The 27311-nt window shown below is 40.3% G+C and overlaps 1 protein-coding gene and 1 long non-coding RNA gene across 10 annotated transcripts in view; one reads left to right on the top strand and one right to left on the bottom strand.

The window, feature by feature from the left end:
• NHS (NHS actin remodeling regulator) overlaps window positions 1-27311 on the bottom strand; it is a 365514-nt gene that overhangs the window by 21274 nt on the left and 316929 nt on the right. For all 6 annotated transcript variants that reach the window (XM_055267749.1, XM_055267750.1, XM_063634559.1 and 3 more), the window contains exons 2-3: window positions 26907-27059; window positions 22578-22711 (exon numbers count right to left, since the gene is read on the bottom strand). In XM_055267749.1, the coding sequence (XP_055123724.1) occupies window positions 22578-22711; window positions 26907-27059 (287 nt within the window). The remainder of the gene's footprint in view (window positions 1-22577; window positions 22712-26906; window positions 27060-27311) is intronic.
• LOC129475594 (uncharacterized) overlaps window positions 1-27311 on the top strand; it is a 64976-nt gene that overhangs the window by 22341 nt on the left and 15324 nt on the right. For 3 of the 4 annotated variants that reach the window (XR_008654832.2, XR_010119594.1, XR_010119596.1), the window contains exon 3: window positions 5829-5951. This is a non-coding gene — a long non-coding RNA (uncharacterized lncRNA). Of the gene's footprint in view, window positions 1-5828; window positions 5952-24557; window positions 24724-27311 lie in introns of all 4 variants that reach the window. The other variant, XR_010119595.1, reaches the window with a different exon arrangement.

Here is a 27311-nt window from a genome sequence, read left to right as displayed (position 1 = left end):
TTGTTCATAACTCTATTTTTACTGCCTCAATAGCGCTCAATAAATACGTGTTGTACAGCTAACATGCTCACGTGCCTGGCATAAGCAAACAAAAATTATCTTCTAGAGAAATAACATCAAATTATTGCCACCCACATATAATTTTTCAGTACAACATCCAGTACAAGGTCAAAGACAGCAAAGCACAGGAGGAGATAAGACAGCATGAGCAGGAAGCATCCAAAACAACAGATAATGGAAGCAGATCCACAGGGGACTCCTGATTGTGGAATCATCACTCAGTACAAGAGTGGCAGTGAACAACTTTGGTTTCCCCAGAATAAGTGTGGTAGGAGGAGTGTTAGGCATTCATTCATTCATTCAAGATCGTTTATTTGATGTGGATCAAAATTGGCCCCAGTGGAAACAAACCATCAGTTTAAAAATAATTTCTCCCTCATGGGTATATGCATATTCACTGTACAAGTCTTTCAACTTCTCTCTACCTTTGAGATTTTTCATAATAAACTGTTGAAGAAAAATACAAAAAAAAAAAAAAAAAAGAGTGATTTCCTCCTCCTTTTCCAGACTCCTATTCTGGCCCTTCTACCACTGATTTTGAGAAGCCTCAGACTCCAACTTGCAGCATTTTAGAATCAGCAACTACCAGCCTTGCTCATCTTGTCCCTGACAAAAGATGATTCTTTTGATGCCTTCACTCCATCTCTGTCCCTGCTGGCCTCATCAGTCATATCCTCAAATCCTTTCCCTAGCTTCCCATGAGTTGCTTCAACAAAAGCCAGAATTATACTTACGACCAGTGTTCAGAATAAGAAATAACAAACATTATGCTCAAAAGCAGCCAAATAAATGTCTTTGGTATATAATGAAGGAAGATTTTTCAAACTCCAGTCTTTCTTGAGGTATGTGTGTGAGAAAAGTTAATTTCTCCCCTTTTGTGGCTATGAACAAACACTTCCCCAAAGGTTTCAAGATGATCCTCAATCTTTCTCTTACTACCAAAAGAAAAAATAATCCCTCCACTCCATATTTTACTTTCTTTTGGGTTTTATTTTATATGCTGATGGGGGCTTATTTTCCTTCGAAACGGTCCAAAATACATCTGTTAAAATGTTGTGGGTATTCCAGCAGGAAATGTTTTGAAAAATTGGCTTTGGTTTGTGATCTAACTGATACCACATGGCACTTATAGCAGTTGACTTTCAGAGCTGATTTATTGCTATCATGCTGTCTTAAACGTGAAAAATATTTACTGGAGGCTGGATGCTGTGTTAACATTTGAAAACAAGAATAAGACCTTACAGCAAAGATGTCCATTGCAAACCACACTGGGTTTCTAGTGAGGTGATATGGGCTTTTATTTTCACTCTACCATGGAGCTCGTTTGTCCTTAAACCAAATCCTTGCATTTGTGCACATACTGTGTCCTATTGGCCTCAGCTTTTCCTATGAAGGAGTGTTTGTGGATGTATCGTATATAAATATGAACTCCTTTGATCTTTCTCAAAGGCTTCAAGAAGTCTGACAATGCCTTCTTCACATGTCATTCTTGTTGCTACAATTATGTAGTACTTTTTTATTCCCTTGAGACTGTCTCAAAATCTCCCAAAGGCTGGCATTGTGCTCTTGTCTTCCCAACATGTTTAGTAACATCATTCTACATTCACCCTGTGCTTCCCTCTTCCCCTCTCCTCAACTCCAACATTCATCAAGGTGAACAATCATGGGTAAACACAATGAAGAGGTAGGCAGAAGTTTAAGGCACATCCTATGCTTTCTGTTTTAGGGCTTCTTCCCTCTCCGGGTTTGTCCTTTGTCACCACTCTCTCCTCGGCAGTCAGAGCCTTCATGCTTACCCAAAGTACCTGAATGCAGCACTCCCACCTGGCATGCCATCCTTAACCCCAAGTGCCTAAACCCTTCACACTAACCTTTCAGCCAGCTTCAAGGTTAGAAAGAAGCCCACAAATGTACCCTTATTAGGGTGCTGACAACACATCATGAAAAACCCAATCCACAGTGATTTATTCCAATCACTGTGGCAGAGTTCTGGGTAATGGTTGTGGAGAGGGATATTTGGGAACAGGTGCCTACTGAGTTCTTTCTTTAACCACCATATACATTAATATTTATTTAAAACACAAAAAAGCATTATTATTCAGGCCTGGGGAATATCCTCTTATTGATAAGTCTGCTTTTCCAAATCATACCTTTACTTCCTTTCCCTGAGAGATACAGCTATCACCACTTTCTTGATTCTCCTGAGGGGCACTTTGCAAAATATATGTGTATATATATACGTATATATATACATATATATATATATATGTATATATATACGTATATATATACATATATATATATATATGTATATATATACACACACACACACATATATGTGTATATATATATGTGTATACAAATGTGTTACATTTGAAAACAAGAATAAGACCTTACATATATACACATATATGTGTGTGTGTGTGTGTGTGTGTGTGTGTATATATACACAAAAGGCCAATAAGCATATATTAAGGTGCTTGACATCATTACTCATCTGGAAAATTCAAAAGAAAACCACACTGTGGACTAGAGGGGCTAAGATGAAAAAGATTAATAATATTAATGTTGACAAAGATGTAGAGCAACTGGAATGCTCATAAATGCTGGTGGGAGTGTAAAATGGTGTAGCTTTGGAGACTTTGGCAGTATCTAATCTTAAACATATGTATACCCGGCCGGGTGCGGTGGCTCACGCTTGTAATCCCAGCACTTTGGGAAGCCGAGGCGGGCGGATCACGAGGTCAGGAGATCGAGACCACGGTGAAACCCCGTCTCTACTAAAAAATACAAAAAATTAGCCGGGCGCGGTGGCGGGCGCCTGTAGTCCCAGCTACTCAGAGGCTGAGGCAGGAGAATGGCGTGAACCCGGGAGGCGGAGCTTGCAGTGAGCCGAGATTGCGCCACTGCACTCCAGCCCGGGCGACAGAGCGAGACTCTGTCTCAAAAAAAAAAAAAAAAACAAAACAAAAAAACAAAAACATATGTATACCCTTTAATTTCATCTCAAGTATATAGACTTAAGAAAAATGAGTATGTCCACAAAAAACTTGCACAAAAATACTTATAAAATACTTATAAAGCTTATAGCAGCTTTATTCATAAAAGTCAACAAACAATACCCCACAACTAGAAACAACCCAACTATCTCCCAACAGCAGAATGGATAAACAGATTGTGCAATCCTATATTCATACAATGGAAAACTACACAATAACATCCATCTCAAAAAAGTATATGTAGCAAAAGCAGCCAAGACACAAAAAGAGTACATGCTCATTCACTTTTAAATCCTATCCTGTTGGTAGATGTTTGGGGTATGACAACTGTCCCTAGTGAGCAAAGCTTGAATGGCGATGACAATGGTGCAGATTTTACCCAAAAAGAGGCTTTCTGAAAGAGAGTGTGTGACTGCAAAGCATCTCTCTCTCTCCTTTTGGTCTCAGCTGGAATGGAACAAAAATTCTTAGGGTAATGGAATGCAAAATAATTTTATATATTTTAAAGTTCAAGAACACTTTGTTTAATCGCATCCTATTAATGAAGCATTTTAAATGTGCAAAGCATAACCAATTATATTTTGGAACATTTGTGGAAAATAGTCCCCACATGAATGGAAAAGAGGGCTATAGGGAGCCCAGGATGGAGAATGCTTCCTGCTGGCTGGTCAGCACAGTCATTTATTCCCAGGAATTGCTCTGTACTGTCAAGAACACAAAACAGGGCCCACTGGACCATGATCACTGTGATGTTGATGCCAGTATCTTATTCATCCCCTGTGGTCAGCTTTGCCAATTAGTGGAGCCACTGCCAAGGGCCACTCAGTTCCATCAACCCTCAAAGGTTGCTAGAACCAAATAAAAGACATGAGTAAGGAAAAGGCAGGCCAGGCTTTGAGGTGCAGGGAAGAAAGAGTCTTTGAACTGCTACAAACAGTGCAAATACCCTCACCCATATCAGAGAAGCTGGAAATGTGAGTCAACAGAACAGCCCAGAAGTGACAGCAGCACTCCTCCATGGCCCTCAGCTGGGGAAGTCAGAGGCATGTGGTAACTGCAGAAATGTCACACACTCAGGCCCACTCCAGGGGAGCCTTTGCACTGCTAACTCAGGCCAGCTGTGGCTAAAGCTCAGCAGAGCCATAGTTGACCTCATCACTGCAAATTTTTAAAAAGCAAAAAATGTAAGACCTCACACACAAACCATGCACATTCTGCCTTTACTGTTTTTCCCTTTTTATTTGTTTTGAGTACAGTCTATTAATGTTAGCACATGTATAGACTCTTGTAACCATGACCACAATCAGGACATAGAACTGTTCTATTACTCCCCCAAAACTCCCCTGTGGTATTCCGTTATAGTCACAACCTCCCCCAACCCTACCCCTGTCAGCCACTAATCTGTTCTCCATCTCTATGGTTTTGTCTTTTTGAAAATGTTATATGAATGGAATTATACACTAGGTAACCATTTGAGACTGGTTTCTTTCACCCAGAATAATGCCTTTGCGATCCATCCAAGTTGTTGTGTTTATCAATATTTCATTCCTTTTTATTATGAGTAGTGTTCCATTGTCTGCCTATATTTTGAACAGTGAAAAAAGTCTCAGGCATGCAACAGAATGTCAACCTGAGAATATTCTGTAATAATGTGTATAGATAAGTACTTTTATTGACAGTTCCACAGCTAGGCCTATATTTAAAAGAGAAAGAATTCCAAAACTAAGGAATTTTCTTTATTTCTCACAGTATTTAATATGAACCAGACTCATTGGCTAATGTTTTCATTAGCTATTGTGCTGGCTATTAAGCTATTGTTTCTCAGTTCTGAACCTATTCTGTGCCCTGCTGGGACTTTGCAAACATTTCTTTCTTGACAGCTCCTCCCTGTTAGGTTCTTCCAGTGGGAGTGCAAGAGGGAGATTAGAAGGCTGGAAGAGGAAGAAGGGACTTACTTCTTGGCACTCACTGTTTCTGTTAGCATTGTCCCAGCAGTGGTCCTTTGCCCCCAGCTATGGCAATTGGTTTCAGCCCTCATCTGTTTCCTCACTTCCAGAACCAGCCTCATTATGGCCCCTGTCAGAGATGCTAGTCAGACCCAGCCGTCCAGTACCCCTTTCTAGATTCCAGCTGTGTGTGGTCCTTCTTTGAAGCTTCTGATGCATTAGCACCTGGCAGGCAGCACCCCCTACTCGGAGGTCTGGGTCCCAGTTCCTCAGAAGCTTCTGAGCTCCAGAGCTCCTGAGGCACCAGCACCAGCCAGGCCATGGTTACTCTCCAGAGGTCTGGGTTCTAGTACCGCAGGCTGCTCGAATAACTCCAACCCCTTCCTTCCATTCCTCCAGCCCTGGGAGTGTTAGCTTCTTGCTGCTGTTACTATCTCAGTGTCATCTTAGTTTCCCATTTGCCCTGTCAGTCTTGTAATAATAATGTACCTATGTTAAATTCCCTTTGTGAAAATAGCTGGCGTGATTTCTGTTTTCCTGACTGGAGCCTGACTGATAAAGCACATGGAACCAGGCTTTTACCCTCTGGCTTGCTCTTGACTAAGATACCTAAGGTGCTTGCTACTTCCTGTTCTAAGTCCAATCAGGACAATATGAACCAGCATGATATGGGGTGTCAAGATGACAATGATCTCTGCAGCTTATGTTATGGCAGAGAGGAGAGCTGACATGATCTCAAAAGCAAACTGCTTCTGGTGAGCCTTGAAAATGGGTATAGAGGGGAAAAGAATTTATTGTGATCAATAGCTGTATTATTCCACAGGCCAGGTGTTGTGCTGATTTACTTCAAGAAAAATACCACATCTGAACAGCAGATACAATTAAAGTCACCAACTATTTATAGCCAGTCTCCAAGATCCATCTCCCTTCTCCAAAGACCAAACAGGTGAGTTAAACGGAAGGTATATAGGCATCACCACTTCTGCAATCTTATACCTGACACTAACATCAAACGCTCCTCTCTCTACTAAACCAAAAAGCAATCTCTAGAGATTGAGGAAATTAATCCTATACACACATACCCTGATATTGTCATAAAGCACAGCTCCTTCAGGTCATTGTTATTTTTGTGCCCAAAACCCTTCAATAATTTGCTAGGCTTATGGAATAAATTCAAACTTTCTAGTCTGGCATTCAAGATCCTTCAATATCTGGCCTACTGAAGCATTATAGCCAGTGACCTCTATTGACACACCCCTTTTCTTACCAGCCAAAGCAAAGTATTTGAACTCATGTGTATACACTTCATCTCCTGCCTCTCATAGTTTCCTCAGTCTATAATCCTTTTCCTCCCGGTGTTCATATCAAAATTCTACCCCATCCTCCAAGGCCTTCTCAAATACTACGTTTTCCATGAAGTTTAATCCTGCCACCCCACCCCATTCCAACACCATACACCAGTTAGGTATTCACACCTTCAAGTCAATACAATAGACTTGCCTCTAGTCTCAATGTACTCTGGATGAAACAGATTATGTCTCATTCGTGTTTGTACCCTTCTAGTACTTATTAATAGTAGGCATTCAGTTAATTTTTTTCAAAATGAAGGAGTAAATGAGAAAACAATGAGAGAAAGGGCATTTCAAGTGGAGATATTGTTTCGAGAGTACAGGAGGTTTTCTGGAGAAGCATGTGTAGTTTGGGTTGGCTGAGGTCTATGGTCTGTGCAAAGGATTTGTGGGAAATCTATCTGGAAAGGTAAGTTAGGACCCAATTGCAGAGAGTCTGGAGAGTTGGGCTAAGGATTTGAACTTATTTCTTTGGGCAGAATGGAGGAACTGAAGGTTTGGGATCAGAGAATGATTTGTATGTCAGAGATTCGCATAGCAAGGTTAGTATTTTCCTTAACTGGTTTAAAGGAGCAAATTATCTGAGATACAGAGAACACCTAAGCCAAAGCAAGAAAGACTTAATTTGGATGGACAGAACCATTTTAGACAGAAGTTAATAAAACAACAGAATACTTTTGAGAGAGCTTATAAAACTATGAAGACAATTTATAAAGGTAAAATAGACTTGTCTAGGACAAGTCTGGATATGTCTAACTCTTGTACAGCAAAGGTGAGGCTTGATCAGCGTTTCTCAATCCCAACTCTATTGTAAACCAATGGAAAACTGAAAATCTTAAATGAACCCACAGAGAAAGGGAAGGATGGAAGAGGATGAACAAGAGAAGACGGGGCTGGGGATGGGAAAGAGAACAAGGCAGTGAGAAGGTCTTTATCTCTTGGTCAAGTACTATTGAAACACCCTTCCTGCCAGCTCTAGTCTTTGATCTTCTCTCCCGGCTAGCTCTTCTGTAAGTTACTTTGATTTTTCTCAGAAACTGCTTTCTCATAAGACCCATTTTTTTTCTTCCTGATAGAAAATGGGAGAGTAAACATGGTCATTGTTTATAGCTCTGAACTATGACTAAGACGGTCTGGGTCCTAGTTTGAGTGGCTTCCTTCATTTCTTTCCCAATAAGGCAGTTGGAATGTCCCCTGCCCTTCAAAGACACATCCTTGGTAAAAAGAAAAGTTTGACTTGACATCAGTCTTTTATTTTAAAATCCCTGGATTATCAGACTGTGAAATGACAAAGAATCCCTGATATTTTGCTCCTGGCTAATTTTATCAAGTCTGGCAAACAATACAACTGTAAAGGCAATATGTTGAAATGAATTCACTGTTGATCCTGATGATGAGGATTTAGGTCTTAGTGTTCCTCCGGAACCAAATCAACTTTTGCCATAAGGGCTCCGTCTCATACCAAGTATCTTCATCCACTGCCATAGAGACCATCAGATATCCCACCCCTCGATCATTCTGATGAGGCTTGGAGAGGAAAACTTGTTGAGACTGCTGGCATCCCACTACATTTAAGGAAGGGTGACCTCCTTGCCTGTCTGTCTAGATATCAGAATCTAAGCAGGGACTTGGGCTTCAAGGGTCCTCATGGACTCTACTGCAGGGTGAAAGCAGAAAAAGGAGATGTTTCAACTCAAGTGCTAACCCTGGTGAGTAGTGGCTGTGTGGACTCAGTGGAAAACAGTGCTGTAATTGAATAGGAATGTCTGCCTTAGGCTTGCGAAAAGGAAGAGCAAGTGCATGTCCCAAGTATTTGCAGATCCAGGCCTGGACTGAGAGACGTGACTGATGAGAACCAATGAGCTGAACATTCCATTCAGCAGCGGGTGAGGGTGAACTGCTATGGCTAACTGACTCCATAGTCTGAAATGGGAATCTATGCTGTGACAGTGTGCGCGGAGCCAAAGTGCTCAATACCGTGACAGCTTTTCATCATCTTATATCAGATTCTCTGTGATCTTCTAGATTTTGTTATATAAACTAAAGAAGCTCTGCACTAAGCATTTCTTGGGTGAACTCACCTTCACCTGAAGTCATATATCCATCAGAAGCACTAGGGGTGTAAGTGCCAACCCAGAAACTGTGAAATGTCCATGGTGCCAACTGTGTGTATGCGTGTGTGTGTGTGTGTGTGTGTGTTTCTATTTTGAAATAATTTAGACTTAAAGAAAAGTTGTAAAAATAGCAGAGTATTCCCATTACTCATTACCCAGCTTTTCCTAATGGAAAAGCTTACATAGCCATAGTACATCTGCTGAAACCAGGTCATTAGCATTGATAAATACTATTAACTGATCTATTAACCTTATTTAAATTTTGTCAGTTTTCCCATTGATGCCTTTTTCCTCAACCAGGATCCAATGCAGGATTGCACATTGCATTCAGTTGTCAAATTTCCTCAGCCCCCTTCAATTTTTTTTGTTTTGTTTTGTTTTTGAGACAGTCTTGCCCTGTCATCCAGGCAGAAGTGCAGTGGTGCAATCATGGCTCACTGTAGCCTTGACCTCCCAGTCTGAAGCAATCCTCCCACCTCCACCTCCTAAGTAACTGGGACCGCAGGCATGCACCACCACACCTGGCTGATTTAAAAAATTTTTTTTTGTAGAGATGAGGTCTTGCTATGTTGCCCAGGCTGGTTTCAAATTCCTGAGCTCAGCCAATCTTCCCATTTCAGCTTCCCAAAGTGTTGGGATTACAGGCGTGAGTCTTTGTTTTTCATGACCTTAACACTTTCAAACAGTACTGGTCAATTATTTTTTAGAATGTCCTTCAATTGGGGTTTGTCAGATGTTTCTCATGATTAGATTGAGGCAACATATTTTTTGACAAGGGTCTCTCACAGAAGTGTTATCTCAGTGCATCACATCAGGAGGTCCATGTACAGGTGTGTTCCCTTACTGGTGATATTAACTTTGGTCACTTGGTTAAGATGGGAAGGACCAGATGAACTTCTGTGGATTCATAAGAACCTTGGCTCATTTCTGACCCATTGATGATTACGAAAGGAACAAAGATGTGAATGGACCAGAACCACTTGACAGCTGAAGCAGCAAACTTCACTTTGCTCTTTATGATTTGGATAGATGTTAGACAACATCTCCTGCAGTGAGCTGTTACAGGAGCCATGCATAATGGTCAGAGGGAATAACTCAGATGAGCGACTGGGCATCATCACAGACAGAACCATCCAGGAGGCTAACTGGGATGGGGATGATGCAATATCTTTCACAGGATGTTTTAAGTTTTTGGAGAAGGTGGACATAGAACAGAAAATGAACATCTGATTTCTTGACTAAAGAACTGAGACTAAACTGTTCCGTGCTCTCTAGTATTTAACAACTGGAACTTGAGGGTCCTCCTGTCCAACAGCCCCACCTCTACCCCATCATGCCCCATCTCCCAAAATGCTGCTATTGATGCATGACAACTCCAGATGTGCTCTGTCAACACAAGCCTGCCTTTGATGCAAACAGGGCACTACAGAATACTACACCCCGTCTATTTCTCTTCAGCCTGAATTCACTGGTTCTCCATTTCTAAATGTTATCTCCACTCTTCTGCTGCTGATGCCACATGTCCATCCAGTCTGAGAAAGTGAGAGGGGGAACCAGGCCAAACTCTTTCACTGGACTAGACTGTAGGCTTCCACATGCTCCTCCAATCTTGTCCATATGTCCTTTGCTTCCTGCTTCTGTCACCCAACAGGGGTGTGAATGCAGCAACTGCACTTGGTCTTTTAGTCTCCCTGATTTTTATTAACCCCCCAAATTCCCTCTGTTCCACGTGGCACCCCAAGCAGTGCCTATTGAATATATTTCTGACTTGGCAAGAAAGTTCTGTGGTCTGGAAGTTTTTATTTACCTTCACTCATAAATGGGGCTCTGGGACATTGTCTCCCTGGGAGCTTTTCAGGAACCAGCACTTCTCTCAGAAGAATGTGACCATCTCTTAGTCCCCTCCATTCCGCCCAGTCAGTCATTAAAGGTCTGCTTGATGGAGATGCTTTTCTTTTAAAAAATTTTGGCCGGGCATGGTGGTTCATGCCTGTAATCCCAGCATTTTGGGAGGCTGAGGCAGGTGGATCACAAGGTCAGGAGATTGAGACCAGCGTGGCTAACATGGTGAAACCCCATCTCTACTAAAAATACAAAGAATTAGCCGGGTGTGGTGGTGCATGCCTGTAATCCTAGCTACTCAGGAGGCTGAGGCAGGAGAATGGCATGAACCCGGGAGGCGGAGCTTGCAGTGAGTAGAGATCGCACCACTGCACTCCATCCAGCCTGGGCAACAGAGTGAGACTCCATCTCCAAAAAAAAATTTTTTTTTAATTTTTAAATTTTTTTTAGAGATAGAGTCTCACTGTCACCCAGGCTGGAGTGCAATGGTGCCATCATGGCTCACTGCAGCCTCCAACTCCTGGGCTCAAGTGATCCTCCTGCATCAGCCTCCCAAGTAGCTGGGACTGCAGGCACGTGCCACTGCACCTAGTGGAGATGCTCTTCTTGAAAGGCGTGAGGTGTACAACCAAGTGTTCTAGGTGGCTTGCCCAGGTCATTCTCTCTCTCTGGCCTGTGATTCTCCACACACGTATCTACATGACTACTGTTGTTAGTGCAGTGTTGGTTCTTCAGAAAATAGCCATATGCCTGCTGATTTGCTTAGTTTGGGGACACCATCACCACCACAATGGCTGCTCTGACAATATGCCTGGGGGCTTTCTCGTGGCTTTTTGAACAAGGAGTCTGGGCACCCTATTGAGCCTCCTGCATTTACACCTCTGCAGCATGGTTTATGCCTCAATGTTATGTACACTGGAATGCTTTCCACTTCACATTTCCAAATAGATTACTGTTAAGGAAATTCCTAATTGATCCTGTCTGAGATTTAAAGATTGTCCTCAGTATCTTGAAGGATTTTACATGTGGCAAATGATTATGCTGGAAGCTATAGTCAGCTCCTAATGGAGATCTAAAGCATCAAATGTATTGTAGCATCAGCTGCGTGGTTATATTGGCTTCCTGGCTTCTCATGTAGACCACTGCTAATCCCTTAGAAACATGGAGTCTCACATTTGTGGCCAATCTGAGGTGGAATGATAAGCCTCTGAGCAAGCCAGTGCAGCTTCTTTGCTAGAGTCAGCTTAGTTTAGACTTCATTGAATCAGGTAATCAGGTTGCTGTCATCCTAACATCTGTCTGTGTAAGTCTCTTCAATCATAAATCTGCCCTTGGTGGACTTTCTCTGACTCATTGCTTACTTGTTTGCTTGCTTCCTTGCTTAAGAAGGAAAATGTACACACATTTTTTTTATTATGTTTTTGAGACACAGTTTTGCTCTTATCACCCAGGCTGGAGTGCAGTGGCAGGATCTCAGCTCACTGCAGCCTTTGCCTCCTGGGTTCAAGTGATCCTTCCACCTCAGCCTCCCGAGTAGCTGGGACTACAGGTGTGCGCCACTATGCCTGACTATTTTTTCTTTTCTTTTGTTTTCTTTTCTTTCTTTCTTTCTTTTTTTTTTTTCTTATAGACAGAGGTCTCACAATGTTGCCCAGGCTGGTCTCAAACTCCTGAGCTCAAGTGATCCACCAGCCTCAGCCTCCCAAAGTGTTGGGATTACGGGTATGAGCCACCGTGCCTGACCCACACAATTATTCAGGAAGGGAATGGCTAAAGAATACCACCTTAAAGGGATGGGGAAGGGGTGGGAAGCAGGGGAGTGGCCAGGTGGGGTGACTCAAGTGTGAATGAATGAAGAATTCCCTTTAAAGTAAAATTTTAACTTTGTGATCAAGTGATGTAATATAGGAATTGTATAAAAGGGAAGAATTATCTGATAGTCATCTGTGGGCTTTTGACTCAAAGGCTCTTTGACTTGCATATTTAAAATTCCTAAGTGTATGACTTTCCCCTTTTGGTTGTATAGCAAGCTGTTTTTGTTTTCGTTTTGAGACAGAGTCTCACTCTGTCACCCAGGCTGGCGTGCAGTGGTGCAATCTCGGCTCACTGCAACCTCTGCTTCCCAGGTTCCAGCGATTCTCCTGCCTCAGCCTCCTAAGTAGCTGGGATTAATGGGCACCTGCCACCACGCCTGGCTAATTTTGTATTTTTAGTAGAGATGGGGTTTCACCATGTTGGCCAGGCTGGTCTCGAACAAACTCCTGACCTCAAGTGATCCGCCTGCCTCGGCCTCCTAAAGTGCTGGGATTACAGGCATGAAGCAAGGTGTTTTAATCCACAGTTATGCCTTACTGTTCCATTTAAAATTATATCATTAATCTATCAATAAATATTCGTGGTTAAAATGAAACGAAAATACTGCTTTCCAAAGTTATTAAAAGTTAGCTATTTTCTTCCCCACCTCTTTCAGGGTGGTTGTTATTCATTTGTAATGCAGTTAGGTTTATTTGGTGCTGTTTGTTTTCCATTTGGGGTTCTCCTCACATCTTGGTTGATGATAATTATTTATTTATGGGGGGATATATAAAACATTACCCGAGCTATAACCCAAAAAATATACTCAGAGAAATGCCATCCCCCTTGAACCTGCTACCACCATCCCATCCCCCCATTCTTTCTACCCCACTCTCACTCATCCCCTGTAGGGAAATCCATCTCATTTATTTCTGGTTTATCCTTCCTGTACAGTCAATTTCATTATAAAGCATGTTTTGAAAATTCAAGTTTGTTCCACTGTGATCGATATCAATGTGATTGATATTGATTCAGATTTGTTCCAATGTGATTGATTGTTCCAATGTGATTGATATCTTAGGTATCACTTGAATACCTAAGATATCTTAGGTATTCACGTTTGAGCATAACGTGAGACTCTCTAGATGAACGCAGCAACTGCACACAGCTGAACTGAGCTGCATAAGAGTACATAACACACACACACATCAAATATCTACCAGCCACCTCAGTTCACTCCATATATTAGGAGCCACACCTGCCCACACCTGGTGTTATGACCTTCCCTCCAGTTTCAGGTAACCTTCCTTTCAGTCCTTCCCAGTAACTCACAAGCTGTGGCCCTTCTGTTGCCCAATCCCCAGGCACCTCCAGGACTTTTTCTGGGTGAAGTGCCAATTTATTGCAGTATTTGTGTATTTTTAACCATTTACAATGTGTATAACTGTGCTATTGTATTTTATTAGGTTCCTATTTGTGTGTGTGTGTGTGTGTGTGTGTGTGTGTGTGTGTGTGTGTGTGTTTGTATGTGTGTGTGTGTTGTCATGGAAGAAATTTTTGAGTGTTGTGCCCCTAACTCCCATTTTCTCCATAAGCCCTTTGTTTTTCATTGTGCAATTTTGCACAGTGTGGAGATTTTTAGGGATGCATATGTTGTGTCACAGCAGAATGGACTCTTTTATGCAAATAAGTGGTTACTTGTATATTTTCTTGTATAGTTATAGATCACTTATGACTGGGATACATTCTGAGAAATACATCCTCAGGCAATTTTCTTGTGCAAACATCTTAGAGTACTTACACAAACCTAGAAGGTACAGCCTACTACATAACTAGGCTATATGGTAGAGCCTATTGCTCCTAGGCTGCAAATCTGTGTGGCATGTTACTGTACTGAATACAGTAGGTAATTGTAAAACAATGTGAAGTATTTGTATATCTAAACACAGGTAAACATAGAAAAGGTACAGCAAAAATATGACATTATAATTTTATGGGACCAACAGACTATATGCAGTCTGTTGTTGACAGAAGCATTATTATGTGCTATATGACCACATACCCTTCTTTCTAACATGAAGAGTAGTGTACTGTAGGCACTTTTTTGGGCTTTGCCTTTTTCAATTAAGAATATGTCTTAGAAATCACTCCTTATCAGTTCATAAAGGTCTTCCTGCTTCTTTTATTCCATCACTCTTCTATGTATAGGTATTTGGGTTGTTTCCAACATCTTGTAATTGTTAGCAATGCTGAAAGAAATAACCTTTTTGTATTACTGGAGGTGTATCTTTAGTAGAATTGCAGAAGCAAAAGGTAAGTGCGTATGTAGTTTGGTTAGATATTGCCAAATTGCCCCCAGTTAGGTTGGACCACGTTTGAATTTCCACCAGCAATGTATGAGAGTGCTTGTTTCTCCAGTTTCACTAACAGAATATATTGTTACATTGTTTAATTTTTGCCAGTCTAATAGGTAATATGTGGAATCTCAGTGTTGTTTGCATTTCTTTTTTTTTTTTTGAGACAGTCTCCTCTGTCACCCAGGCTGGAGTGCAGTGGTGTGATCACAGCTCACTGCAGCCTCAACCTCCCCAAGCTCAAGTGATCCTCCCACCTCAGTCTCCTGAGTAGCTGGGACTACAGGCATGCACCATCAGGCCCAGCTAATTTTTGTATTTTTTTGTAGAGACGGGGTTTCACCATGTTACCCAGGCTGGTCTCAAACTCCTGGGCTCAAGTGATCCTCCCGCCTGAGCCTCCCAAAATGCTGGGATTCTAGGCTGCATAATGCTCTGGCCTGCATTTCTAATTGAGAGTGAGCTTGAACAATTTTTTTTCAGTTTAAGAAACATGTCTATATTTTTTCTGAATTGTCTGTTCACATCTTTTCCTCAATTTTTCTTCCAAGGTTTTGCTCTTTTCTTTATTCCTCAATTTTTAAGAGGTATTTATCAATTCGAGGTATTAGCCCTTTTTCTGTTGCACATATCTTCTCCCAGTTTTTCAGTTGTCTTTTGATTTCCTTTATGGTGTTTGGGCTTGCAAAAATGTTTACTGTTTAAATGCATCAATCTTTTCTTTTTTCTTTTCTTTTCTTTCCTCTGTATTTTTAGCCAGAGTTAGAAAGTGTTTCCCTGGACTGAGGTCAAAGAATAGTTCATGCATATTTTCTTCTAGTACTTGTGTGGTTTCATTTTTTAGGTTTAGGTCCCTGATCCATTTGGAGTTTACTGTTGTGTATGGTAGTATGCATCCCATTAAATGATTTTTAACTAGAGGTGATTTTGTCCCCTCAGGGAACATAGTGCAGTGTCTGGAGATATTTTGGGTTGTCACAAGTGAGGGGAGGGGCTAAGGATGCTGGCAGACATTGCACAATGCACAAGATGGTCCCCATAACAAAAAATTATTTGGCCCAAAATGTCAACAGTGCTGAGGTTGAGAAACACTGATCAAATTTTTCCTTTCACCAAATGGCTATGCAGTTGTTCCAGCATCATTAAAAAACTCCATCTCTTGCCTCAGTTATTTGTGATGTTGCCTTTATTGAATGTTTTTATATATACTCTGGTCTCTTTCTGGACTTTGTGTTTTATTCTACTGATACATCTGTCTATTCATGTGCCAATACCACAATCTTGTAATTATAGAGGCTTTAAATATGTCTTAACGTCTGGTAGGGCTAGGTTTCCTTTTTCAGTGTTTTCCTGGCTAGTCTTATATGTTTGTTTTCCCATAAGTATCTAACTCCATAAAATAAAGCTTATTGGTATTTTTATTGAAATTGTGTTAAACTTATTAAGTAACTTAGAGAGAACTGATTTGTTTGTAGTGTTGAATCATTCTATCCAAGAACAGGGGATGTCTTTCTATTTGAAAAAGTCTAATGTTGTGTCTTTAAGGAGTGCTTTAAAGTTTTTCTCATAGAAGTTTTACACATTTCTGGTAAATTAATTCCTAAGTATTTAGTCTTCTTTGTTATTGCTGTAAATGGGGTTTTCTCTAACATTAGATATATATACATACATATATGCATATATGTATGGAAACATTAGAGGCATTTCTAATTAAAAATAGATACTGAATTTTGTTTAAAGCTTAGCCAGTATCCAAGGAGCTAACCATATGGGTTTTCCCCTCCTAGATCTGTTAATATGATATATGATACTAATAGATTTCCTAATACTGAACCAACCTTCCATTCCTAGAATAAATCCCATTAGTCACAGCATATTAATCTCCTAATATAATATGATGTTATATTCTGTTTGCTAATGTTGAATTTAGTATTTTTGAATCAATAATCATGAGTGATATTGGTCTGACTGTCTTTATCAGTTTAGGTGTCAATGTTATACTTGCTTCATAAAAGAAATAGGGAAGTTTTGCTTCATTTTCAATGTTCATAAACAATTTATAGAGCATTGGGAACATCTGGACTTTGAAGGTTTAGTAGAATTCCTCTGGGAAACCATCTAGGCCTGATGTTTTTTAGTGGCATGGCTCCTTAATAACTTCTTCTGGTTCTCCCATGGAAGTCAGTCTGTTTAAGCTTACCAATTCTAATGAGGCCAATTCTGGCAATTTTTATTCTTCTAGGAAATTATCCATTTCATCTAGGTTTTCAAATTTATTTGCACAGAAGTCTGCAAAATAGTCTCTTATAATTTTTAAAATTTCTTTTGTTTCAGTGGTATTTTTTCCTGTCATTGCTTATTTTATTTGTGTTTTCTCTCTCTTTTTCTTGGTCATGTTTTTTCAAACAATCAGGACCTAATTAATAAATAAAAATCTTGTGTGTGTTTAATGTATAGAGCATATAGTTGGGTTTGCTTTGTGAGCCAAATTGAAAAGTTTTTAAATAGGCAAATTAAGCTCACTCATATTCGTTGATATGACTAAACTCTGATAAATGTTATAATTATGTGTATTTTGTTATATTTGTTATGTTTCTTCCTCTGTAAGATGTGTTGTCTTCTCTCTTTATATAAAACAATTTTTTGGTGTTTAGGAAGATTTGTATTTTTTTTTTTTTATTTGCTAGTAGTCTTCTTTGTTCTTATACCACTTTAATGTCCTTAGTCCCCTGTTTTATTATTCAAGCCTTTACTATCTGGTTAACTAGTTCTTATTGGTATCCTTTAACAGCCACTTATTGCCTAGACAGTAATCAATTAGCTTATTCTATTTTCTTCTTTACCTCTCCCTTCTCTCATTTTTAGTTGTATCATTCTCTGTTGTCACAACATTTAAAATTGCACCTTAGTTTTCTATCTTCACCTCTACTATACTTTTAGTTTTAGATCTACATTTACATGTATTAAAATGTATGCTACCCATCCTTTTGCTGACATTTCCCCAATTATCCCTTGGTTGGATGAAGCTTGTCCTGTGGTAGATGCCTCATAAAGGACTCATGGGTGCAGAATTCTCTAAGTTCCTGTATGTTGAAAATTGCTTTTCTATACTTGATGAACAGCATGGTTGGACATAAAACCCTTGCTTCATGTATTCTTTCATTGATCTTTTGCAATCACTCTATGTGGATCTGCTAATCTATCTCTTACTCATTTGTGTGGCTTTGGTGTGTTTCACAAGATCCCTAGTTTAATGGCACCATCTTCTGTCAGTTTGTTGAAGTTCAAATATTTTAGTGTATTTGTTTGTTTTGGTGGTGAGGCAGGAGTTGAAGGACACACACAACTCCTGCGTGCCCTTGAATTTTTTGGTTTTATTTTGTCTTGCAGGGTCCTAGAAATTTCCTTTTTGCCTCTTTTCTTCTTCACTCCCAATTGCTGAAGGGCAGATTTCCCTTCCTGTTTGTCTTTTATCTCCCCCAGAAGCTTTACATAGAGAAAACTGCTCCTGTAAAATATGCATACTTTTAGGTCCTTTTTTGTAGTTTGTGTCTATCTGAAAAAATTTGTAGTATTTTTCAGACTTAGGGCAGACAATTTTTCTGGTGGTGGTTTTAGATCAATCTTAGGACCCACTGCTAGTGCATCTCTTCCATGTAGCTTTCTGAATCTGCCCTCCCTCACCTTGTAACAGGAGGAAATATGCTGAGACTTGGTGTTTTCTCTCTTTTTACTTAACAGTCAATTTGATGTTTGGGAATTCTCTGTCCTCAAGTTATGCTGATGGTGTGTTTTTCTGTGTAGTTTTATTTTTCCCTTCTTGTTCTATATTATTTTTGGAGGAAATAATGGGAGATGGGGACCTAGGGTATCACTGTTATCGTCAGCTACCTGGGAGTCTCAGTGTATATTTTGATCCACCAAAAAACCTGTGTATTCAACTGCCTCAAACAGGCTACTTTCTAGCCATCAGCACTGTAAGTGTAAGTCTAATAGTTTTTGAGCACATAAAAGTATTGTTTCTTACCAAAGAAAGGCTGTGTAGACTATTTCTAATGGTTAGTACCAAGAGTGAAAACACATGGTTGGATTTGCAGGGAACAGGCTACCTGTTACAGCTCTGGCAAATGCTCCTGTTTTGATACACATTTGCCATTCTCAATTTGACCACAGCCTAGACAAGGAAGAAAAATTCCCCAGAAATTCTGCCTGGAGGCAAATGACTTTCAGTAAGTGGGTTTTTGTTTAGTACACAAACACACCTCACTGGGAACCCTTTCCTCTCCCTACCTTTCCCTAAATAATCAGTATTCTGACGCTTAACAAGTCAGTCTGCAGCCAAGAGTTCATGTGGACAGAAGTTGATCCCAGGCAATTTCTCTTTCATATTGCCCTTGGGAACATTTTTACTACAAACTTTTTACATTTGGTTCCTAGCCAGGCCCAGATAACTCTTCAGATCCTTTACCAGCCTAAAGCTGTAGTTTATGTGGTGCATTAAAGAAAAGGTTGAGATGCTATGTGCAAGTGTTGATTTCGTCAAGTGTGTTTCAATCTCTTCTCTGTAGCTCAGGTCCACAGTAACTTCATGTCCCAAATAAATCATCTTAAACTAATCTCTGGCTATAGAATTTCAAAATCCAGCAGGATGGAATAGATGCCCTTTTTTTTTTAAGGAAGCCTTTCCGTGAAGTGACCTCCTTTGCCACCCTTGATAAGTAAGGACTCTTAGATGGGCTTTAATTAGAGATACTCCTTGAATTTTCAGCTAACAAAGGGTTTAGGGTTTTATGCTAAATTGGCTCGTCCTGTTTCCCATGAGTTCCCCCTGGAGAACTTTTGGTACAAATTAAATGTCAAGAAACCAAGCGTCCTCTCTTCTCACTTGTAGGAGTTATGAGGTTACTTTGGAGCCATCACCAGATGCTACTAGACAGATGACACTTTGTCCCTTGAAATTTTAAAATATCCCATGGCGCCCTTAGGAGTTCACTGCAGTGCCCTAAGGCACCTCAGCACACAGTTTGGGAATCACAGATATACAACCTTCCAGCCTTTTCCCCCTATGCATATGTATATGTGCACATACATATACACTCATTGACATTTTTTGAGATTATACTATACACAAATTTATAAACTATGGAAAAATCCCTGATAATAAAATATACATTTTCCCATGTCATTAAATGTTCTTCTCTAACACTACTTTTGATATTGTATTCTATCCTATAGTTATATCAGTATTCATTAAACTAAATCCCTATTGTTAGACATTTGGGATATTTGTGATTAACTTTCCCATTGTAAACAGTGCTTTGATGAACACCCTAGTGAATAAATCTTTGCATACACTGATTATTGCCTTAGGGTAAATTCCTAGATATAAAATTGCTGGATCAAAGTTATGAATATTTAGAGTTTTGCCCTCTAGAAAGAGTGTAACAATTTATACTTCCTCTAGTCTTATATGTGAGTATATGTTACAGGCTTTTCATTTGATGGTAAGAATTTTATTGTAAACAATTTTGAATATAGACTCACATTCAGGTATTTTAGGCACTGCACAAATACAAATACATATACATAGTTTAATCTTATTTATAAAATAGTTTAATATTATTTATAAAACATCATATTTAGCCTCCTTAACAACCTTGTAAAGTTGATATTATCCCCATTTTACAGATAAAGAGACTGGAAGTCAGAAAGATACAATAGCTTTTTCCAAGTCACACATCCAAAAAGTTGTAGTGCTGGGATTTAAACACGGTTAGACCTATGATCTTATCACCATATTATAGATACTTCAGGGAATTTATTGGCTAATAATAATAATATCTGATGTTTATGTAGTGCTTATGTATGAGGTACTGTTTACATGTATTATCATGTTCAATTCTCATGCCAAGGCTATGAGGTACTATCTACTTCTATCCCCAAGACACTGAAATGACTAACTTGCCAGGGTCATACAGCTCGCAAGTGGTAGAGCTGGTATTCAAAGTCAGGCAGTTTAGCTTCATGGTCCATGCCATTAATGACCAAGGTACAGTACAATAGCCTGCAGAGTTGCAGAAGACTGTATATCAATCTCATTATGAATGCTTTCTTAAAGGAAGAAAAGCATGGCTTCACCAAATCTCATACATGAAAGGAGAGTTGTCTAAGAAAATGTCTATCCAGCAATTTGACTACAAATTTCCTGTCCCTATACCTGCAGCCATTTGTCTTTCAGCAATATACAGTCTTGTAAGTTTGAAATATGTTCTATCCAGGCCTAAGGGATATAACTCAAATGAAAATCTTCTAATCCTTGTAGTGACCCAAACTCTTGAACAAATAAAACAGTTAAAATTACTTAGAAATACTAAGTATTATCATTTGGGATGGACAAACTTACTGAAGTTTACCTAAGTGTAATCCATAGTCCTCTCTTATTGATGTTTGTTGGGTAAGTAAATGAAGTACTCTCGTTGCTATTCATCATTTTAAGCCTTTTCCTATAGTCTTACTTTAGTATTTAGACACTATTAAAAATTATGCAGATCATGAGAAAGGGTTATATTTTATGTAATTTTTGTAAATGCTCAAAATCCTTCTCTTTCACCTCCCCCTTCCAAGAGAACCAACTTAATTAGCCATAAAACATGTTATAATGAATGGGAAAATATTTTAGCATTTTTATGCAGAAAATGCCTCATTAAAAGCAAATGCCTCAGCAAGCAGATTTGAGCTGCTTAAGAACTTCTGCTTTATGACAAATCACTAGCATGTGAAACTGCTCTAATCTGAAGAACTAGAAAGCCCTAAGAGGCCCTTATCTCCTTTTCTTATCCTTGGGCTGCAGTGCAGCAATGTAGTGAGTGAGACATGGCACTCAGTGTGCACTTGATGAGCACTGAAGGACCTGCCTGCAGTCCAGCTACAAATAGGAAAAATGTTTTTATATTTTGTCCAATATCACTCAAGGTCTTATGTGAATGTTATATCATGTGGATTCATTTAGATAAAGTCTGTTTTTGGCTGGATATTTGGCACAGTGTGACTGAAATATTTGGCATCTCTCTTGCATATTGTAAAAGCCATGAGAGTGCACAATTTAGAGTCATACATGCAAATTTAATTTCTAATGAAACACTTGACTCGCACCCACACTACTGTAACTTCTTTAGACAAGACAGCAGCAATGCAGACATTCAGACAGGCAGTGTGGGCTGATTTGGTCACAAAAGCCATAGTCCCTCACTTCAATGATGCCTGCTCAGAGGCACAAAGTGCTCAGTTGTCCCCACTGAGGCCCCAGAAGGCACATCTGCGGTGATGTGTTTGTAGTGGCTGCTGATAGTGTTTGCAGGTGTTCTGAGCTGGGCTCAGCTTTATCATCTGTGACCCATGCTTGAGGGCTTGGGCTGAGTTACAGCCACATCCATCTGGTCAGGGCTGAAAGCCCCAGAGGCGATGATGTCACCATGGTATTAAGTTACCCTGGAGAACTAGCCTCCTTTGGAGAATGGGAAAGCATGAAATGATGGCATGATTACTCTTCAAATGGTAATTTTTCGCATCACTTAAGTTCTTTACCAGATCACCCCACCAAGTCAGCCATGCTGTCACTTCACTAGTAATAACAGTAGTGGCAGCTGTGGTTAACATTTCTTGAGGTCTTACTCTGTATCAGTCAGTCATTGGGCTAAGCGCTTTACATGCCTTATCTCATTTAATCCTCTAGCCCTATAAACCAGGTACTATTAGTATCCCTATATTATAGATGAGGGAACTGAGGGCAAAGAACATAAGTAACCTATCCTGAGTCCTTCGGCTTGCAAGCAGAAGAACTGAGGTTTGAAGTATGTATTTTTTTCCCTGATTTTAGTCTGTAACTATTCTTGCTTTACTGCATTGTGCTACCAGTTAACTAAAAAATATGTCTGTATTCCAAAAAAGAGGCATTTCTTTCAGTAATGAAAGGAGGGGAAATGAATTTGTTCCCAAATGCCCATGATTTGAGCTCTTAGCCAGCCCAGCCTCTCTCACTGAGAGGCAGGAAACTGACTCCCAGACAAACTGATGTTTCATCAGCAGCAAGCATAGGGCTGCAGGTGGCCACCAAGCTTACCGTTAAAAAGTGACGGTCCTTAACCTCACGCCTCCTCTGGCTGTGAGCTGGAGGGTAGGCTGGCAGTGGAGGAGCTGCAATGGAAAACGGGGCAGCTGCTCTTTGCTCTCGGCGATCGCTCCGGCTCCGGTGTTCTGAGAAGGAGAAAAAGCAGTAATACTGAAATACACTTGGCATTTTCAATTTCTCTTTTCCCCTTGGGAGTGTTAGCAAAAGGCTGAAAAAAAAAAGTGAGTTTTCATTACTTTAGCTAATTTGGATACCAAATAAGATTTTCAGAATGGTTTTTAATTGAACTTTCACTTACTATTAATATGAAATTGGATGCGTACATTTCAGTGGGTCCATCTCATAATCTGTGCAAGAGGGCTCACTTCTGAGTTCAGTGTGACTTATTTCAAAACAACATAAGCAACAACAACAACAAAAGTTGAGAACATAGTGGAAGATTTGCTGCCATGAGTACTGGAGTGGAAAGTAGGTACAGACACAACAGAGCTGCCCGGCCCACCCACTGGGTACAGGAGCTGGCTGTCACTGGCTCAGGGGAGCTGATTGCTACATATTCAGGAATTTGTGTGAGTCCATTTTTCAACTGTTGGTACCTGGAAATAACTCATGCTGGGAGTATTTACATCACATGTTTGCTGAGTGACTGAGAGTGAATTTATGCTTTCATCAAAGTCTAGTCTTTTAAAATTAGAATGTATTTCATTTCTCTGTATTTCGAATGGGCTGTGGTGGGTGCCTTCACTGCCATGGGCTTTTCTAGGTCCTGTTACTTGTTTCTGACAGGCCTCCCCAATGCTGGCTCCATTTTCTTTGCCCCATTCAATGTGCTGCCCCCTAAACTAGGAACTGAGCACTCTTGAACTTTCTGTTTTCTATCCATGTCTGACTTGGCTGTCCATGTGCCTCGCTGCCTGAACGTAGTGTCTGTGTCGAGAAGATGTGATAGTATTCCCCATCTCCCTTTGCTTGGGATTCTTCTGACAAATGTTGGCTCCCATAAGCAATCAGAGCAAAGTCTTCAAAACCATGTAGGTAGTCTTTGCTAAACTGCCTCCAAAGTCAATGTTTATCAGAAGGCTGTTTAAGATAAATGTCTTCCTTGTTAAAGTGCCCACCTCCAATGCCACCATCATTATGCAAGCAAACAGTGGGCTTTTCTAAATGGGTAACACAAGGAAAAGTGTTTACTTTCTTAAATCAATACAGAAGAGTCACTTACAGGTGTTACTGGTTAGGAAGAAGTGAAAGGAGGGGAGTAGTTGGAAGGGAGATATCAACTCAATTTTCCATTCAATTGCTCCCCTCCTACACAATCTTAAATATATGTCTTTCTTTGCCCTAGGCTGGGAGTAGGCAGGCTAGGTTAGTGGCTCCCTAATAATACCTTTTTCTGGTGCTGAGGTAGGGAGAACATTAGTCCACTAGAGCCTGAAACTGCAGTGGAATCTTGCTCCTTATTCCCTTAGACCAATGAAACTTATGCTGCAGCCTGAAACTTGAAAGGAAAGGAAATATAAAATATAATTATCTATTTATGGTTGCTTATGAATCTCTCTCTCCATAGTTTATAAACATAAATGATAGCATCACATAAAGCCACTACTGGCTCTGAGCATTAAAGAATTACTAAGAAAAGGGGGAAAAAGTAATCAGAGCCTAAATAACTTGAAATACATGTAGATGCTACTTCCTCCACGAAGCCCTCCCTGAAGCTCTATGAAATGACTTGGTACATTTCTTCTTAGCCTCCCTATCAATCACTGTATTGAAATTACCTGGTTACTTGTCTGTCTCTCCACTAGACCAGGGATTCCTTGTGGGCAGCATATGTTATTGCTTTTTGACCCTTAGGTTCTAGAACACTCCCTTGCCTTCAATAAAATTTGTTGGGGGGTTTGCTATCAAGCAGATCTTGAAGACAGCCAATTTCTAGGTTTTAATCTTGGTCCTCCAGCTCTCTCCTTACAGTCTCACCTCCAAAAGAAGCACAGAGCTGCTGCCACCACAGCCTCATTTGTCTATGTTTCATTATCCACTCCCTCATGGTGGAAGCAAGGCTATTCCAGCTGTCCAAATAGAGAACCTACAGGGATGCTCACTGCAGCGTTTGCTGAGCATGGCAGTTGTCTGATAGGTCAGTATTATTCATGGCCACCAGATGGCAGAAGCAGATTATGCTGATGAATACAGCAGTATGCTATTGTGTTTCTTGGACAAGGTTAAAAAAAAAAAGTCACTTTCTAATTTTAATTCTACACTGCATGTTTTTAATTCCATGATGGCTATAATTCTTGTTTATGGCTCTCTGCAGTGCTATTAAAACTACTACACCCAAGATATGCTATTGAGCCAACCGCAAAACAAGCCAGTCTGTGGAGGGTAAAATGCATCTCCACAGTCTTCCTTCCAAACCCCAGGAGGCCCCACATCCCTCTCTCACCGCCCCCCAGGAGGAAGTTCAGAGAAAACTGATATTGGCACTTGCTGTTCTTCAGTTCTGCTTTAAGTCTAAACCTGACAAAGCAGTGAAATGTGATAGTTTACGAGCAGCTTTGTGTTATCTGGTGGAATCCATAAAATCCTAATCAGGGATGACTTATTAATAAAATAAAGGGATAAAAATAATTATACCTAAAAGGCTAATGTTACCCAAGCTTTCGAATGATGGGACCTGAGAAAGGATTTGGTGAGAACAATGAGATTCCTTTATAGTCATCCTGTGCCCTCAATGTTCAACCAGTTTTTTGCAAAACTTGATTCAGTTCCACAAATGTTCATTGAGGACCTACTATATGTCACCTTCATGCTAAGTGCTTTGATTAAATTAATTAATAAGATATCATCCTTGCCTTTGAGTTGCTCATAGATTAATGGCTTATTAGTGGTTGGTTGGCAAAACAGGCCCATAGTGGTTGATTATAAGCTTCTAAGTGGCAGGATGGGAGGATGCACAGGATATTATGGGAAGGGTGCCTAATCCAGGCTGCAAAGGAATGGCAAGCATGGAAAGAAAGATTTTCAGAAGGTGGCTTAAGTTAAAAAAGAACTTCTTAGCCAACTATAAAATTGAAGTGAATGGTAAGTATGCCAAAGATGTTTCTAGAGGATACTGATCATCACTCTTCATTGTAAGTGTCACAATGTCTTCCCCTAATAACCAAGGAAAATTTTTAGAAACAATTACTTTAGGGATATTAGGAGGTTAGCTCTTTCATTAAAAGGAAAAAAAAGATGAGGAGGGAAAAAAGATGATAATTGAAGGCAACAAACTATTGCAGATAAGGATAGGGGAAAAGGCAGGAGTTATACAAATGTGGAATAAGTAAGATGAAAACAATATCACCATTTTGTTTCTCCACCTTGATAATGACATTAAAATATTTTACTTGCATTTTAATACTTTTGCAAAATGCCATTTCTTAAAAGATTGTTATCTCTAGCTTTCTCAGGACTGTGAGAGACATGTAAATATCAGTATCTATTGCCATGAGACACAGTGTATGGCAAGGAGGAAAAGAGCTCTGGCAGGCATTTCAGAGGCTTAGGTTGGGTCCTGGTACCACACCTAACCTGCTATGTGTGACCCTGAGCAAGTTTTCTCACCTTTCTAGGCCTCCACGTGTCCCACTAAAGAATGGGGGCATTAGACCGATCACTGGTTCTCGAGAGAAGCAGAAGAGCCCTCTAGGGGATCATTCTAATTGTTACAATGATTGGATGGGAGCCAAAGATGACAGCCATCCCACAATGCAGAGGATGGTCAATGAAAATGTGTCCCAGGTCTCACACAATTTTAAATGTTCCATCAGAATCTCTTATAGGGGAAAAACCTAGTGCCTATTTGTGAGTCAAGCCAAATTCCCTTTTCATTATAATCCAAAGTATTTATTTTTTGCCCATATCTAATATATACTGAATGTACCAGTTTTTATGGCCATGCTCTCCTGCCCCTCGGAATAGTTTCTGAAGGTCTGTACTTAATCCAGACTTACTTTTGACAAGTGCAAACATCTGACTGCTTCATGATGTCTTCCAGTGGGGTCACGCCTGAGCATTTGCATATTGAAATAGATATTATTATAAATGATTTCCTTTTAATTTCTCTTTATTATCATATTTAGACCATAATATTGTTTTTTCTTATGTGTATGGGTAGGGCATATTACCCATGGATTTCATTTCAGGGTAGAAACGGGAGCGTTTCAAAGTACTTGCTACAATAAAGGGGTGTGTTGGGGCTGATGGGACAGAGGACACCTGGATGGGACAACCTCTGAGTTGTCTCCCGCAAAAGCCCCCAAGCCCAGGATCTGTCACCTCTGCGCAGGGCTTGCAGGCTCTGCCGGGCGTGGCGGTGCAGCTCCTCCACGCAGGGTGGCCTTGTGGCCGGGAGGAAGATGTTGCGCTGCTGGTGCCACGGGGCGCGGTAGTACACACTCAGCTTACTCTCGATGTCCAGGTTGGAGACAGCTGCAAGACAAAGAAACAGGGCATTGTCCATCAGTGGCTTTAAGTTGTGCTTTTGGCCAACCCTGGGATAGGGAAGAGGACAGGAGTAAAGTCTGGGTGGAGTGGAAGTCCAGACTACTGCATTCACATTAAGAACTAACTCAAGGCGGGAGAAAGGTTTGGCATTTACGATACTGATAGGGACAACCTTTGCCCCTGAGCCGAGGCACGGGAGGCTCCAAGACACCAACCGTCTACCTATGACTAGCTAAT

This window comes from Symphalangus syndactylus, chromosome X, assembly GCF_028878055.3.
Source record: "Symphalangus syndactylus isolate Jambi chromosome X, NHGRI_mSymSyn1-v2.1_pri, whole genome shotgun sequence".
Classification (NCBI taxonomy): domain Eukaryota; kingdom Metazoa; phylum Chordata; class Mammalia; order Primates; family Hylobatidae; genus Symphalangus; species Symphalangus syndactylus.
Note: the sequence above shows the minus strand (reverse complement) of the source record. Positions and strands in the feature narration are given on the sequence as shown.